This window comes from Balaenoptera acutorostrata, chromosome 14, assembly GCF_949987535.1.
Source record: "Balaenoptera acutorostrata chromosome 14, mBalAcu1.1, whole genome shotgun sequence".
Lineage (NCBI taxonomy): Eukaryota > Metazoa > Chordata > Mammalia > Artiodactyla > Balaenopteridae > Balaenoptera > Balaenoptera acutorostrata.
The window spans coordinates 29,659,777-29,675,430 of NC_080077.1; the positions used below are offsets into that span (position 1 = coordinate 29,659,777).

At 39.5% G+C, this 15,654-nt stretch overlaps 1 protein-coding gene across 1 annotated transcript in view; it reads left to right on the top strand.

Annotated features, from left to right (window-relative positions):
* The first annotated feature begins 10,223 nt into the window (after positions 1 to 10,223).
* The window catches only part of SGK1 (serum/glucocorticoid regulated kinase 1), a 113,250-nt gene continuing 107,819 nt past the window's right edge, over positions 10,224 to 15,654 (top strand). Inside the window, exon 1 of the mRNA XM_007190897.3 lies at positions 10,224 to 10,694. Within this exon, the coding sequence (XP_007190959.1) occupies positions 10,626 to 10,694 (69 nt within the window). The 5' untranslated portion in view covers positions 10,224 to 10,625. The remainder of the gene's footprint in view (positions 10,695 to 15,654) is intronic.

The following is a 15,654-nucleotide window of genomic DNA, read 5'->3' on the forward strand; positions in this document are numbered from 1 at the left end:
TAAATTCTCAACCTGGTTTGGTGGCTGATTTCTTTTCAGACACAGGGTAAGTATGATAACCTCATGGTGGTGCATTTTATTTTCTACTTGAACTATAGTAATAAAATGATGGTCAGTTTTACTGTTTAGTTTTCCGAATGAGGTTTTGCTGATTGGATCGCTTGATAAAGCCCTGGGCGCATGAGATCAAAGTTTCCTGCCCCCAAATTCATATGAGCCCCTTTGCCTTCACTGCCCCACACTGAACCCCAACATAGTCGCATTGCTTTTCACAAGGAGGACCAGACAGAAGACTGTAACTAGGGTAGTGTGTAGTTGATGCTCAAGAAATAGTTGTAGAATGAATGTTGGTTGAAATTACAGCCTCAAATGTTACTTTTGGTAGCAGTTATCAATAAGTGTCATCCCTTTAGCTACATTTGGTTCTTCCATATTGTAGAGTATGTCTGAGGATGAAACAATAGGAGTCTGAAGGATACTAAAAATAGTCATTTACATGGGTAGCCAATATGAGTTGTTCCCTGAAACTTAAAGTGCAATAAATGTCACCATCTGTGGGACATTCAAGAACCATCTCCCTACACACACACACACACACACACACACACACACACACACACACATGCACACAGAACGTTCCAGGTCTAGGGATCACCCCATCCCAGGTTATACTATGTGGCATATCTACTCAGCCTGCGCCTCCCTAGCGCCCAGACTTGAGAAAACCACTGCCTTTTGGAAATTGTCTTCCTGGAGCCCAGCAACCTCTTTCTTCCTCTTTTTGGTGGGGAACTTGAAAGAAAATGCTTTTGTATATCCCCTAGAGGCAACAGAGAACCTAGAAGAGGCCACAAAAGGTGGGATTCAGCCTATAAATAATTTTTTGTTTCATAAAGAGTTTTAAAAATTAGAATATTTTTCATAAATATATGGTTGTGCAGCTTCTCTAACATGTCAGAAGATCTGGCATCACTGGACTGATATTTCCATGGGCGATAATTCACTGGGGCTGAGTAGCAGCCGTCCTTTTCAGGGAGCCCCATTCACCTCAGTTCCTGACAGTCTCACTCATTTCCTTAGCCCACCTGGCCCCTAGTCTATAACAGTGGGAGAAACCTCAGAAATATCAATTCATTGACCAACATGATTGTAACACCAGCTCCTTCCGTGTTTACACATAACTTCTCTGTAGTTATGAGAAACTTCCCATAGCAACAAACAAATAATTGCACAGAGCTGCTCGTGGGTCAGGAAATATTTCAAAATTCATATATTAACTCATTTCAATCTTCATAAAAACTCTATGAAATACGTGTAGTTCTACCTCTATTTTTAGCTGAGGAAACTAAGGGATGGAAGTTAAGTAACTTTCTCAAGGTCACATTGCTAGACCACAGTGCAGAGTGAAGAACTATACCCAAGTAGTCTGACATCAGAGTCTGTTTTTAGCCACCATAATATGCTTCCATGCCCTGCATCCACTCAGTTAAAAATTCTATTCTTGGGGCTTCCCTGGTGGCGCAGTGGTTAAGAATCCGCCTGCCAATTCAGGGGACACGGGTTCGAGCCCTGGTCCGGGAAGATCCCACATGCCACGGAGCAACTAATCCTGTGTGCCACAACTACTGAGCCTGTGCTCTAGAGCCCACGAGACACAACTACTGAAGCCCGCGTGCTGCAACTACTGAAGCCCACACGCCTAGAGCCTGTGCTCCGCAACACTGTAACTAGAGAAAGCCCGTGCGCAGCAACGAAGACCCAATGCAGCCAAAAATAATAAATAAATAAAATAAAATTTTTTTTAAAAAAAGCACTCACAATCTAGTACCTGCTATTGTAAATACTACTGGAATATTTCACTTAACACCCTTTTTATAAAGTGGATAACCTGGTCCAGCTTAAACTCCTGCCTCCAGCCTGCATGTGACTTCTTTCTACTCTTCCCCTTGTGCTTCTCCATCTGGCATAAAGGACAGAGTGCCAGAAGCCACAGAAAAAGTAGGTCTCAGCCCCCAGGAACAGAAATTGTACTTGAGGACTTGCAGTGCAAGGCGAAGGAGGCATATTATTCTTATATTAACACTTAGGAGCATATGTTATGGAATTATAATACAAAATTGGCGTGAATTTTTCAAAAGCTAAAACATAAGACTTAAAGAAAATCTTTACTTGCAGGTGATTGCTTTGGGTTGATATCCTCAGACCCCCTCTAATAACTAGGTCCACTGTCCTATGAAAGCATTGTCCAGCACCCAAAAGCACACTCAAAACACTTCCTGCCTTCTGTGCTCTGAATGCTCTTTTGTAGCCGCTGGTTTCAAAGAGATCTGCTTCTATGAATGTTTCCAGGTAGCAACAGCAACAATAAGCAACCCTTACTGATCTCCTACAGTACACCAAGTACCCTGTTAAACAACTCACATATATCTTTCAAGTATTCTAAGAACTCAAAGAGATAGATACAACTATTATCTCATCTTTAAAGATCAGAAACGAGCTTGGAAGGCTTAAATCATATGTCTCAAATCACATAGCAGGGAAATGATGAAGACATACATTCAAACCCAGGCATTCTTACTCTTAGCCATTAGACCCCACTGCCTCTAGTACAATAACCCATTGCTTCATTATTCCTCTGTTGTTAATTTAAATATGCATATTGAATCCTTGAGGTAAAGAGGTGAAACTCATTGTCCTTTATTTAGACTGTATCTCCTTCCTCACCCAAACAGTGGTGATATGTATCTAGTAGACTAAATAAATACAGCTTAGCATATAGACCCTTAAAAATAGAGAGGTCATATTTTCCTTAAGATTTCATGTTTGTGCACTATCTAGAATACCTGGCAATAAAACATAAATTTATATTACATTTTTAAAGCTTTTCAATGGTCTATTTTATTATAAAAGTAGCACACACTGGGTAAAAATAAGAGTATTCCACTGAAAGTATACTTTCAGCCCTTCCAGAAAAGTTAAATATTGGTATTTTGCTCAGCCAAAGCTGACAAGGGAATCAAGGCAGAACTCTCTAGTAAAACCCTATATTAAAAATTAAAAATAGAAATATAAAACGATAGGCTATATAAGGAATAAGTATTTTTAAAATATAAATAAATAAACATGAGAATTTTAGAAGAACATACTGGTCTTTCCCCACTTCGTTCAACAGCTTCTGTCCAAATGTCAAGTCTGTACTTCAGTGACAAGATAGTGTAGAAGGAAAGGCCAAATCAAATGAGAAACACAGTCACTAAAATGTGTTTATCCATTTACAATAGATGACCTTTCACAGTCCAAGTGATTTTTGATTGCACATAACTTCCCAAAATAGCCAGCTTCTTTTCAGAATGTGTTATTATATTTTGAACTAAACATTATTTTTCCCATCCCATCTGAAAAAGTCTAAACCTCCTATTCAACTTCTTATAGATCTCTTGACTTTAGGAACTTGGGGAAAGTTTCATGAAAATGTTATGATGCAAATTCAATTAAATTCTCAATCATTTATCAGAATCCTGTTTGTCTGAGTTTATCTCTTTTGATTAAGAAGGTTACTTATAGGGAGCAGTTGTTTGACTGAGTTTGTAATCAGTAAAGAAAAAGAAAGAAAGAAAGAAAAAGCAAAGTCACTAAAAGGAGGAGCTACAACTTCTCACGCAAATTTTATTAAAGAGGCCTTTATAAAACTAAGCATTGGTAGCCAAAGGCTGGGTCTAGAAAAAATGAGTCAGAGCCTAAAGAAATGTGAGTGATACCTAGTCCTGAGCCCCGTGCTTAAGGAATGATTGAATTGTCAACAAATACTTGCTGTCCTATTGCTTGATGGATACATTTTACTATATTTTCTATTCTCTTTTGTATAGGTTTCATATATTCTCGTGATTGACTAGATTCAAAATGGAAAGTCATTAACTAGGATGTAACTTTGGACAAGTCAGTCACTCTCTGGGCCTCAATATCATCATCTATAGAATGAAGGGTTTGACTGAAAGATCTCTAGGGTCCTCTGCAGTTCTGTGTTACATTCTACAATTCTAGGTACTGGCTGTGATCAAATACTATTCTATGTAAATGTCCTAGCACCCAGCATCGCACCTAAAATCTGTGATGTATATAGTCAGAGATGAATACCATTTTGTTATGCTCACAAATTCTACCTCTGCTCCACAAAGCCTGGGACCTCAGCTGAAAAATCTCAAACAGCTGAGATGACTCAAATACTTCAGGGCTGGAATTATCTGAAGAATTTCCACTCACATGTCTGGTTCCTGGGCTGGGATGACTTGAAGGCTGGGCTCTGTTGAGACCGTCAACCAGAAAGCCTACTCCTGTCCTATTCATGCAGTTTGGGCTTCTTCACACCACTGTGGTCTTTGGGCCACAAACTTCTCACATGGTGGCTCAGGGCTCCAAGTGAGACAGTTACAGTGAACGAAGTAAAGCAACTTGGCCTTTTATGACCTAACCTCAGAAGTCACCGAACAACATTTCCACTGTATTATATTGGTTGAAGCAGACACAAGCCCACCCGGATTCAAAGTAAGGGGTCACCAACCCCTCACTTGTCAGTGAGAGAGCAGAACTGAAGAATTAGCAAACCATGTTTTAAAACTGTCATATATATATATAAATAGGTATATATATAAATATATAAATAGGTATATATATAAATATATAAATAAGTATATATATATGTACACGTGTGTATATTAAATCTCCTTTAATTTTCACAATCAATCAGTTGGATAGGTAGTATTCTATTTTTAGCTTGCCTGGGGTCACATAATTAGTAAGTTTCAGAGGGAGAATTCCAATCCACCTACACAAAGCCATGCTAATTCTACTAAACCATATTAACTGGAGGGGAGACCCCATTCATTTCAATGCTTATTATTGCCACTCCAATAATTTTGAGTTGACAGTCTATTCATGGTGGCTAATTTCCCTTGAAAACAAAATAAGCCAGATAAGATGAAATTGTGTTCAATTTAAATAAGCATAATTTACAAAACAAATAAACCCCAGGTAAACTCTGAGAGAGTTTCAAATTGAAGCCAATCACCTTCAGGGATCAATTCACCCTAAGGCACAGCAATTTCTAGAATACTAGGATATGAGGTTTCTGGTTCTCTGTCTCTGCTGGGGCAGCTCCTGCTGCTGGACCTATCCACCCAGCTCACTCTCCCTTCTGATTTAAATTATCTGAGAAATTGACTCAGCTTTTCATTTCATGGGGCTCATAGAGATAAAGCCAAGGATCGTGCCTATAAAATAGAGAAAACAGGACTCTGGTATAGGCTACTGGTTTCCCTCTAGTGTCTTCTCAATCAATACCAATCCCAATAGCCTACTGCATCACGTACAGAGCGCGATGAGATGTCTGACAGGAGCAACCCTCCACGCCATGGTTCATTTGTGCTCCACATAGAGAAGTAACTAATGAACATCTTTTCGACAAATCAAATCAATAATATGACTTCTGACCTCATTTTAAGGAATTTTATTGAACCTGATCTCAAAGGTTGAATGCTGAAAGAAAAACAAAGAAGTCACTAAAAATATCCCCCATGCCCAAAATTACATCTTATAAAAAAGGCTATAAAATCCATTACCATCTAGAGTTTCTACTTCATTTCTCAAAGTCATTCAGAAGGCAATCTAATTCATAGATGATAATGACCTTTGCAGGATGCTCTGCTGATCTGCTCTATTCGTTGCCACTGAGTATGCACATGTGTGTGCAAGTGGGAGTGTGTATTTGTAGGTTTTCCAGGTCTCCATCAATGAGATTTACACAAAGTCTTGCTTGCTACATGTTGAAACTATCCTGACTCAGGAGAAAAGAGATCACTGTAATAAAGATGGTCAAGTCTAAAGGGAGTTCAAAGGAATATATTTTCTTTAAAATAAACAATCTTCGCGGGTTCTAAATCTTTTGTATGATTTAAACACGAGGGAATAGAAGTAAACATGAAATCTGGCAGAGCTGTAAAATTCACTGTTTATGTTGAATGAATTATCATTAATATTCAAATGAGCAATTACTAACAAGTCGATTTGTCCCCTTGGGCTACATGTTGTCACATCGTCACAAGAAAGAGCCGATTTCTTTATGCCTTCGTGTCAGAAAAGGCTGTCACAAATATGTTTGATACCATTTTATTATATCGAAGTAATGAGAGAAAACACAAAGAAAGAGAGGTCTATGTGTGTGTGCCTGCGTGGGTGAGCAGGCCCAGGTAAAAAGCAAGTAACAGAGAAATACAGGGAGGTGGCTTGAATTTTCAATCAGCTGCTACAGCTTCTCTTGAACTAAGGAACTAAATTTTGTAATTCTATCTAAAAATGTTTCAGGTAATAAAGATAAATAAAAGTCCAGTTTATTTGGTGATCTGGCTAAAACGATATCCCTGGAAAAATGTCAAATGCCCTAAATGTGAATTAAATATTATCATTAGATAGGATTTGCCAAGACAAATACAGGTCTTCTTTTTATTGGTTTGTTCTTTTTCTCATAAGTATAATGACTTGACATTCAATAAGTAGTGCCAAATCAATTAACACTGAAAATATTTTTTGACTTTTTTTCCCATCAGAAGAACACAGTTGATAAATACTGTCTCTATAAGGAAGCTGTATATCTATAAATTGCATGACTGTTTTTTGGATGTAGTGAGAATGGAAACCAACTGTAGGGACGCAGCACTTTATCCTTACTTAGTCTCTTATCTACAAAAGGGACAGCAATCCATAGCTACCTGCATCTTTTCTGCAAAATTCCATGAATCCATTCTGGTATTGATTCTTTGTGTGTACATAATCCTTTCTCCCAAAGAAAAATATCATGAACTGATATCCAGGGTTTGGCTTTTCTTTTGTAATTTTTCCTTTGATATATACACGAATTAAATAAAAAGAAATCTAATTTGGTGAAACCAAAGAATTCTAATTAAGACAAAAATTCTTTCATCTGTACAAAAAACCCCATAATTCCCAGTGGGCTCTCCTAATTCCTAATTTCATACATACATCACTACCATTGTGGCTGGAGTTTTAAGCAAATGATCAAGTCATCTGGGCCAAAGAGGAATGTAAAACATTTCTCATCATGTGGTCTATTTATATCCTTTTCTCCTTAGGGACATTTGTCACTAGATAGATCTTCTGTTGTTTATCTTCTTTTGGTTTTCCAGGTTGTTAAAGAAAAAAAAGAATCTGTGTTCCATTTAACAACTAAGTGTATGACACAAAAACACTTTAATCTATGGAAAGATAAACTTTCTAAAAAGTATTACAGCAGTATATGTCTCTTGCTTTAGTAAGACCAAAACTGTAGAGTTATATATTCTTTTACGAGGCCTTTTTATATATAATTTGATACTTTTGCAGCAATTTGGATGGACCTAGAGATTATCATACTAAGTGAAATAAGTAAGAAGGAGAAAGACAAATATCATATGATATCACTTATATGTGAAATCTAAAAAAAATTGATACAAATGTGTTTATTTACAAAACAGAAGCAGACTCACAGACATAGAAAATGAACTTATGGTTATCAAAGGAGAAAGGGGGGAGGGATAAATTGGGAGTTTGGGATTAACATATACACACTACTATATATAAAATGGATAACCAACAAGGACCTACTGTATAGCACAGGGAACTATACTCAGTATCTTGTAATAACCTATAATGGAAAAGAATCTGAAAAAGAATATGTAATATATATGTATGTATAGCTAAATCACTTTGCTCTAACCTGAAACTAACACAACATTGTAAATCAACTCTACCTCAATAAAATTTAAAAAAAAAAGATACTGACAATTGCCTTATGAGGTAGATGGGATGCATTTTGTTATTATTATTTTACAGATGAGGAAACTGAGGCTCAGTGAGTTGAAGGGACTTGTTCAAGGTCACACAGTTAGAGAAGGGAGGTTAGTAACCAGATCTTCCAAATTGGCATAACCTTTTTCCATGTCATTTATATATTGGTAGTCGGTCCTACTGACTATTTACTTTATTTTATTCTTTGCCTTATAGTTTAAACATTATTCTTGGGAGGAAAAGTAAATATACTACAAAAACGCAAATAGAGGGTCAAAGGATTCTTTTTAACATGAGAGTTTTTTTAAAATAAGAAAGCTGTGTTGGGGACTTCCCTGGTTGGGCAATAGTTAAGAATCCACCCACCAAAGCAGGGCACACGGGTTCGAGCCCTGATCTGGGAAGATCCCACATGCCGCGGAGCAACTAAGCCCATGCACCACAACTACTGAGGCCACGTGCCACAACCACTGAAGGCCGTGCATCTAGAGCCCATGCTCTGCAACAAGAGAGGCCACCGCAATGAGAAGCCCGTGCACCGCAACAAAGAGTAGCCCCTGCTCACGGCAACTAGAGAAAGCCTGCGCACAGCAGCAAAGACCCAATGCAGCCAAGACCCAATGCAGCCAAAAATAAATAAATAAATGAATAAAATTTTAAAAAGAAAATTCAATTATATATTTTTTTTAAATTTCTCTTTGGGGAGTTCCCTGGTAGCCTAGTGGTTAGGATTCTGGGCTTTCACTGCTGTGGCCCTGGTTCAACCCCTGGTCAGGGAACTGAGATCCCGCAAGCCGCCCGGCACAGCCAAAAAAAAAAAGGAAATTCTCTTCGAACTACCAGAATTTTAATGAACTCTTCAGAAGAACCACAAAAAGCTATCGATACTGGAGATTAAATAATATATACCCTTGCATCTCGGACAGCTTAATGTATCTCTCCAAAATGAATAGTTTATTTTTCCTCAGTCATCATGCCGTCATTTGGTTGTGCTGCATTTTCTTTTGGAAATCTCAAAGCATTTAGCTAACGAGATTTGATGGTTATGCCCCAAAAAACCTGATCCAGCTATAAAGATTTATATTCCAATTCAATGAAATCAGTGCATCTCTTCCCCAGTTAACCTGTATGTTTCTCCTCTTGCCATAGACTGTCATATAAATATGTTAACAGTGTTAGGTATATTGTTTTTAATGATCTGGTCATTTGTTTTATCAAGTAGACTTTGTGCCTTTCCTTTATTTATTAATTATATTCCTTCATGGTGACATTGAAAAGGCCCTACCTCCTGGGGACACTTGCTGCTTTGGGATCTGATTTAATGGATACGTAGAATGACACGGCAAACCAGTGAATGACTAAATAAATGAAGGAGTGAGTGAATGACCGAGTGATTGCCTCCATTTCATGGATGAGACACCGTCTGAGGGGCGTGTAAGGTCAGGTGACGGGCAGAAAGCCACACACTGATGTCTTAGCAGTGCCCGGTCGACAGATGCCAAGATTATTTTCTTTGCTCTATTTAGCTATCAACTGTTTAAAATCCTCATAAAATATCAACATGAAAAAGTAAAAATGGAAAAATAAGCCACACACAAATTACATGGCTTTTTAAAATGAATGTAATGTGCAAAGAATAACATGAGTAAAAAGTATAGTGGGGGGGATAGTTTTTCGCTTGATGAGGTATAGGTTATTCACTGTGAGTCCTTCCTCTCCGTCAAATGGATTCAGTAATACTTTTGGGTAATGCTCTTTGTATTTTTTGCATAAAACACTTTGGATATATGCCCATTGTGTTCTTTTTAAGCAGACTTCTTTAGTGGAAAACACACACGCACACAATTACGTTCACAGTTGCCCACTGTATTATGACAAGTAGGAAGAGGACACTAGAAAGGTCCTACATAACGAGAGATCATCCACTGTTATATGTACACTTGCACTTTATTTCATTTTTCTCCACATTTGGACAGATCAGGAATAAATTTGATTACGTTTCCATTGAGAGCTTTTTTTCCTCAGGAATACATATGAACAGACTTTCAGTGAGCATAAAATAAAAACGTTCTCCATTTTATATGAAAGTTTGATTTAAATGGCCCTAACAACAAAAAGAAAAGAAAAAAGCTATTAAAGTAACCCTCCCAAGGGGAGTCAACTGCTTTTCAGGGCTTCCTGCGCTGGTGCCTTCTCTCCATCCGCTGCTCAGATATTCGTGAATTGCTGCATCTTCCAGCCCTGCTTTCTCTCTCCCTCTGCTTTTGTGGCGCGGCTCTCCCTCCCTCCCTCCCTCTGGCTTCTGGTCTTTCTTACTCCTTCTCTCAGCTGCTTAACTACAGCTCCCACTGGAACTTGCACAATCAAAAACAGCTCTCCTCTCCAGCAGCCTCCAGAAGCGCATCACCTGGAGCAGAGCGACTCGCCCAGTGCACCCGGCGCAGAGCGGCCAGGTAGCTGGGGCCGCGCAGGGGGTGCCCTTCTCCGGCTCCGCGGCAGCAGGAGCCTCTCCCCGCAATCCGCTGCATCCCGGGGTCCTGTAGCGGTGATGCCTGCGTTTCGGAGCAATGATGGAAAGAGAAGATCCACTGCCGGTGACAACTGAGAGCGGCGAGAGGTTGCTGCAGTAGCCAGTGCTGCAGAATGTGTGAGTGAAAACCTGAGCCCTGCGAGATTCTCCATCCCGCTCGGTCTTCGTTAACTATCTCCAGGAGGCACACCGGGAACCAGATGCACTGACCAGGAAGGAGCCACCTGGATCTATAACTGTGAACTCCCCACTGTGGAAAATGGTAAACAAAGACATGAATGGATTCCCAGTCAAGAAATGCTCAGCCTTCCAATTTTTTAAGAAGCGGGTAAGGACAGGTTTTGCCTGTTTCTTTTGTTTTCTGCTCTTGTCTGAAATGCCTTTGATTGCTCGCCTGAGGTAAGCCTAAGGTTCAGTTGCAGAGCCCTGAATGGAAGCCGCGTGTCGGGTAGCAGTGGTCCAGCTAGGAAATATACCTGCCTTGATACAAATTTGTGGGTGGGGGCCCGGAAGAGTTGCTTTGGGAGGAGGGGGTTGGGCTGAGATGTCTTAAGGAAGGTTTAGAGCTGGGAATGGGAATTTCTCAATCAAAGCCACAAGATTACAAGCAGTTTCAAAGAGAATCGGCCTGGGTAGAGTTATGGCTAGCAATTTAGTCAGGGACTAATTCAGTAGCGCACTCTTGCTTTCTGTTAGCTTTGAAGGCTTCAACTTTTCCCACACCTTTCATTCACTCAGTGTCAAGTGCTGCATTATCGTCTTCCTGCCTCAGAAGCAGCAGCTTCTAGCTTTCCAAATCCGTCCAGCCAATAACTTGCTGAGTCTCTATCTATGGTAAAAATAGCAAAGGACTAGAATGACCTTTTACAGAAATGATGGAATCTAGCATTTTAAATCCTCTATTTCAAGGATGCCTCAATTTTACTTGGTACAACTGCCTTTCTTTTTTGTGGGCAGTCTGAATTCAAGTGATAATATGGGGTTATGCTGCTGTATACTTTTATTTCTTAAATTCCTTGTTCTATTCAGAGAGTTATTGTTACATTGCTTGTAAATGAGCAAAAAATTAAATAAATAAAGGGGGGAGGTTCTTTTTGTGTGTTTCACAATCAACTCAGTTCATTGTAATGGTCCCACTGGTGGTCTGCATAAATCTGCAAATTTATACACAAGTGGGAGGTAAGAAATGAATGATTGTTAAGCAACTGATGACCGACGCTCTTATGGAGAGTTTCTCTAGCAACAGAAGCTTCCCTCAGTCCCCAGCTGCCCAGCTTATTTAATACCCTGGGGCAATTCCATCAAAATGGCTCTCTTCATTCATTCTTCTGTCCCTTCATTCAGGTCTTTTCTGTGCTGCTCCTGAAACATTAGCCCTTCACTTAAACCAGCAGCAGCACACAGTGAATTATACACTGGGCTGGACTACCTCCTACACCAAGTGGGCAAGCTGGGAAGGCAGGGCTGGGAACAGCGTGTCAGGCCAGGCCAGAGGGCTAACACAGGTTCCCACACGCCTGTGACTGAATTCTCATCAGTAAAGCAAAATCTTCCCTAAAGTCCAAGGGCCAAAACATATGCATTAAAACCAAAGCAAAACCCACGCTGCCCTGGCCGCTGTTCCTGGAGTCCCAGCAGCAGGCAAGGTCTCCCACTAGAGGAGACTCAAGTTGATTTTTTTAGGTTTTCTCTTATTTTCTTTGCTATTGAAATGTACTAATAACAATATTAATTTACTGTCTAGTTTCTTTTTTGCTTAAGAGCATGATTTACCAATAGCCTTCAGTTGGTGCCTCTGTAGACCTTGGATTTGACAAAGAACTAACCAGGGTACTGATGTCTAATCTGAGTACTTGCAGAAAGAAATTTACACCAAGATACCCGGCTGGCAGCTTCATCTGCCTTTGAACCTGGGTCTATCACTTGCTGGAGATAGGATCAGAAATCCCCCTCCTGCTGTCCTTACTCTTCAAGGATGGAACTAAGCAGAATATGACTTTGTGTCAAGTCATGGATGGCCCTAAGAATAAAGTCCTTGATTCTTGACCATACGTTCTCTTTTCTGAAAGTTCTTTTCAGTTTGTACCATGACTTTGCTTTAGGTTTTGCTTTTTGTTTGTTTGTTTGTTTGGGATCTTTATTTACACAGCTAATATGTAAATAAATGTGTAAAACACTAAGATAATATCCAGGTAAATCCCTCCTCCTCCCTTCTCCAGAGGTAACTGTTGTTACTGTGTTAGTGTCTATCCTTTCCAGATCTTTTCTATGCATCTGCATATACATTTATATACTAGAATGCCTTTGTTCCCAGCTAAGAATAATCCATTTTTCTTATATTCTATTGTTGAAGTTCCACACATTTCTGCACATTTTATTTTTAACCTACTTAGACAGTCTTACAAAGTGAACCTTTGTGCCCACATTAAACCATGAATAGATCTTGGAAAAAAAGCTATAGGTTTTTTAGGGCTTACTTAAAACATGGAGATTTGGACCCAAATTTTGATGGCAGAAATCTTAAATAGTGTTTTCTATGCCTCTGAGACATTTCAAGAGGAGCGTAAGAAGGTCACAAAAGGGGAAGGCAGAATGATCCACCCTATCATTCATTTAGGATAGTAAGTGTAGCACCATTTATTGAGTGCTTACTGTGTTCTCGAAGTTATGGGTCAAGCGCTTTACATGTGTTAGCTCTTTAAACCCTCATAGTCACCCTATGAAGTAAGAAAGCTTATTAAATGTGCAAAGTATGGCTTAAAAGAGATTAAACAAATGGCCCGAGATCACTTAGCTAAAAAGTAGCAGAGCCAAAATTCAAACTTTCTTTGATCCAAAGCCCATGTTCTTAATCCATACTTTCTAATTCAAATCATGCTCCTAGGGACTTCCCTCCCTGGTGGTCCAGTGGTTAAGACTCTGCGCTCCCATTATAGGCGGCCCCCTGAGTTCAATCCGTGGTCAGGGAACTAGATCCCACATGCTGCAACTAAAAAAAAAAAAAAGATCCCACATACCTCAACAAAGATCTCGCAGGTGGCAATGAAGATCCCTCATGCCACAAATTAAGACATGACACAGCCAAAATAAATAAATAAATATTTAAAAACAAACAAACAAACAAAATTATGCTCCCACCTTTTTTTTTCCATAACAGAATCTTTTCTTTCCCCAAATGAAATCTTTATGCCATTACCCAATTTATAAAACCTATGAAGGCAGCCAGTCCTCAGCTGATGTCTCTTGAAGCTCCTTTCCAACCCTCAGTCATGACTGAGGCAGCTCTGGGGAACCCAGCTTCAAGGAACACAATCTGAAGAAAGGCATTCCCGGTGCTAGTTTCCCCAAATCCTTTGGATTGATGCTTTCCACGCTCATGTCTTAAAAGCTCAACTAAATCAGCTTTAGGTGAGACTTGCTAAGCTAACCTCAGGAAGAGTTCTGCTTTCATTCTCTATGTGTTAATGATAAATTAACATTAGATGCCAATGGATTATGTTTTATTCTTAGAATCTCTGAAAAATTTGTTTAAGATGAATGCAAAAATGTCCTTATCAGTTTTATTGTTACAATCCAAGAGCTTTAAAAGTTAACATGTATGCTAAAGATAATCCATTTTCATGGATTTAAAGATTTGTTCATGGTTCAGATTCTTGCATTATGACTCAGAAAACACCAACAAATGACGTTATCTTCAAACTTGATAATCCATTTTGGAAATATGCTAGGTATGTAAAAAGACTTCTATACATCTTTTGTAACATTTCAAAGGATAACTAACCAGTATGGAATTTTGGATTTGGAATGCACCTTGGAAATTCTTTCATTGACCTCCTTATTTTAAAGAAGTAGAAACTGAGTGCTTGGCAGGTGAATCACTTACTCAAATTAAAATGAGGCAAACCACCCCTCACAGGTAGGGTTTTCACTTCCAAATCAAGTGTGCTTTCCTCTTTATTATGCTCTCAAAGTAGTTCAGTGCTTTATGCCTTATTCATTCTTTTTTTTTTTTAGCAAATAGAGCAGGGACAAAATCCAGCTCTTGTCTTCCTAGAGCTAACTGCCTCATGACCACCAACTTTGACAGGACACAATTCTTGTCAAACTTGTTTTGACTCAGTATGTGATACTTTTATGCTTTTGAGCAATCCCTTGCATTGCTCTTTACTAATGACACATTTTATAATAACTATCATTTATACAGCACTAATATCGCTGACCACTGTTCTAAGAGGCTTTCGTATACTACATATTTAATTTCTCAAACATGAAAAGTCTAAGGGAGATATTATTGTTATCCCACTAAGGGAGATATTATTGTTATCCCAATATCACAGATGAAGAAGGTGAGGTGGACCGAGGAGGAGGAAGTAGTCTTACATCATACAGGTAGTTCGTGGCAGAGTTAGGGTTTGGGTCAAAGCATCTGGCTGCAGAGTCTGTATCCTTCACTGCTGTACATCCTGTCTGTGACGTCAAACAATCCAGCGTGGTCAGAAGAGACATGAAGGGGTCTGATGGCCCTAGCTTCCTCCTTTCTCTAAAAATGATGGGGAACAAAGCAAAGGGTTTCAGCCTGGTTATGATGTTTCCTCTAGCAGAGCTGAGAGATGAAATTAACATCACTGAAGTGGTTATTCTCCACCACTGTTCCATACGCTGCATCCCTTTACATCTTATTTCCCTTTACTGTTCTATTATGTCTGCTTAAAGCAACTGAATTGGAATGATAACAAAGGTCTTTTTCTTATGTGAAGCCCTTTATGTCTTCTCAGGAGGCTAGAGTTTATTGAGTGTTTACTAAGGGTCAGGCCTTACTAGTGCAGCACTTTACTCACGTAATCGGCACAGTCACTCCATTATGCCCATTTCACAGCCAAGGAAACTGAGTCAGAGAAGTTAAGTAACTGGTCCAAGGTCATGATGCTAGGAAGAGGTGTAGCCAGAATCCAAACTCAGGCAGTCGGCTTTAGCACCACCAGTATTTCCATTTGCCCCACTGGAGTGAGTGGCCATGAGGCTAACACCGCTTCAGGGTTAGCTCTTCCCACTGGATCATCTGTAAAGATGATCCAGAGAGGATTACTTGGCGGGGAGGCGGGGTGGGGGGGCAGTGGTCATAGCTGTGGAGAATTACATTTCCCACACGACTCCTCAGGGCCATAGGAATCAGAAGTCTGCGTCAGATTTCTCCAAGATATATTTGATCTACTTCCTGGAACCATGGTGGAGATTCCAATGGCTTCTACTGTGCTGTCTTCAAAAGTAGCTAAAATCTGAGCCCTTTG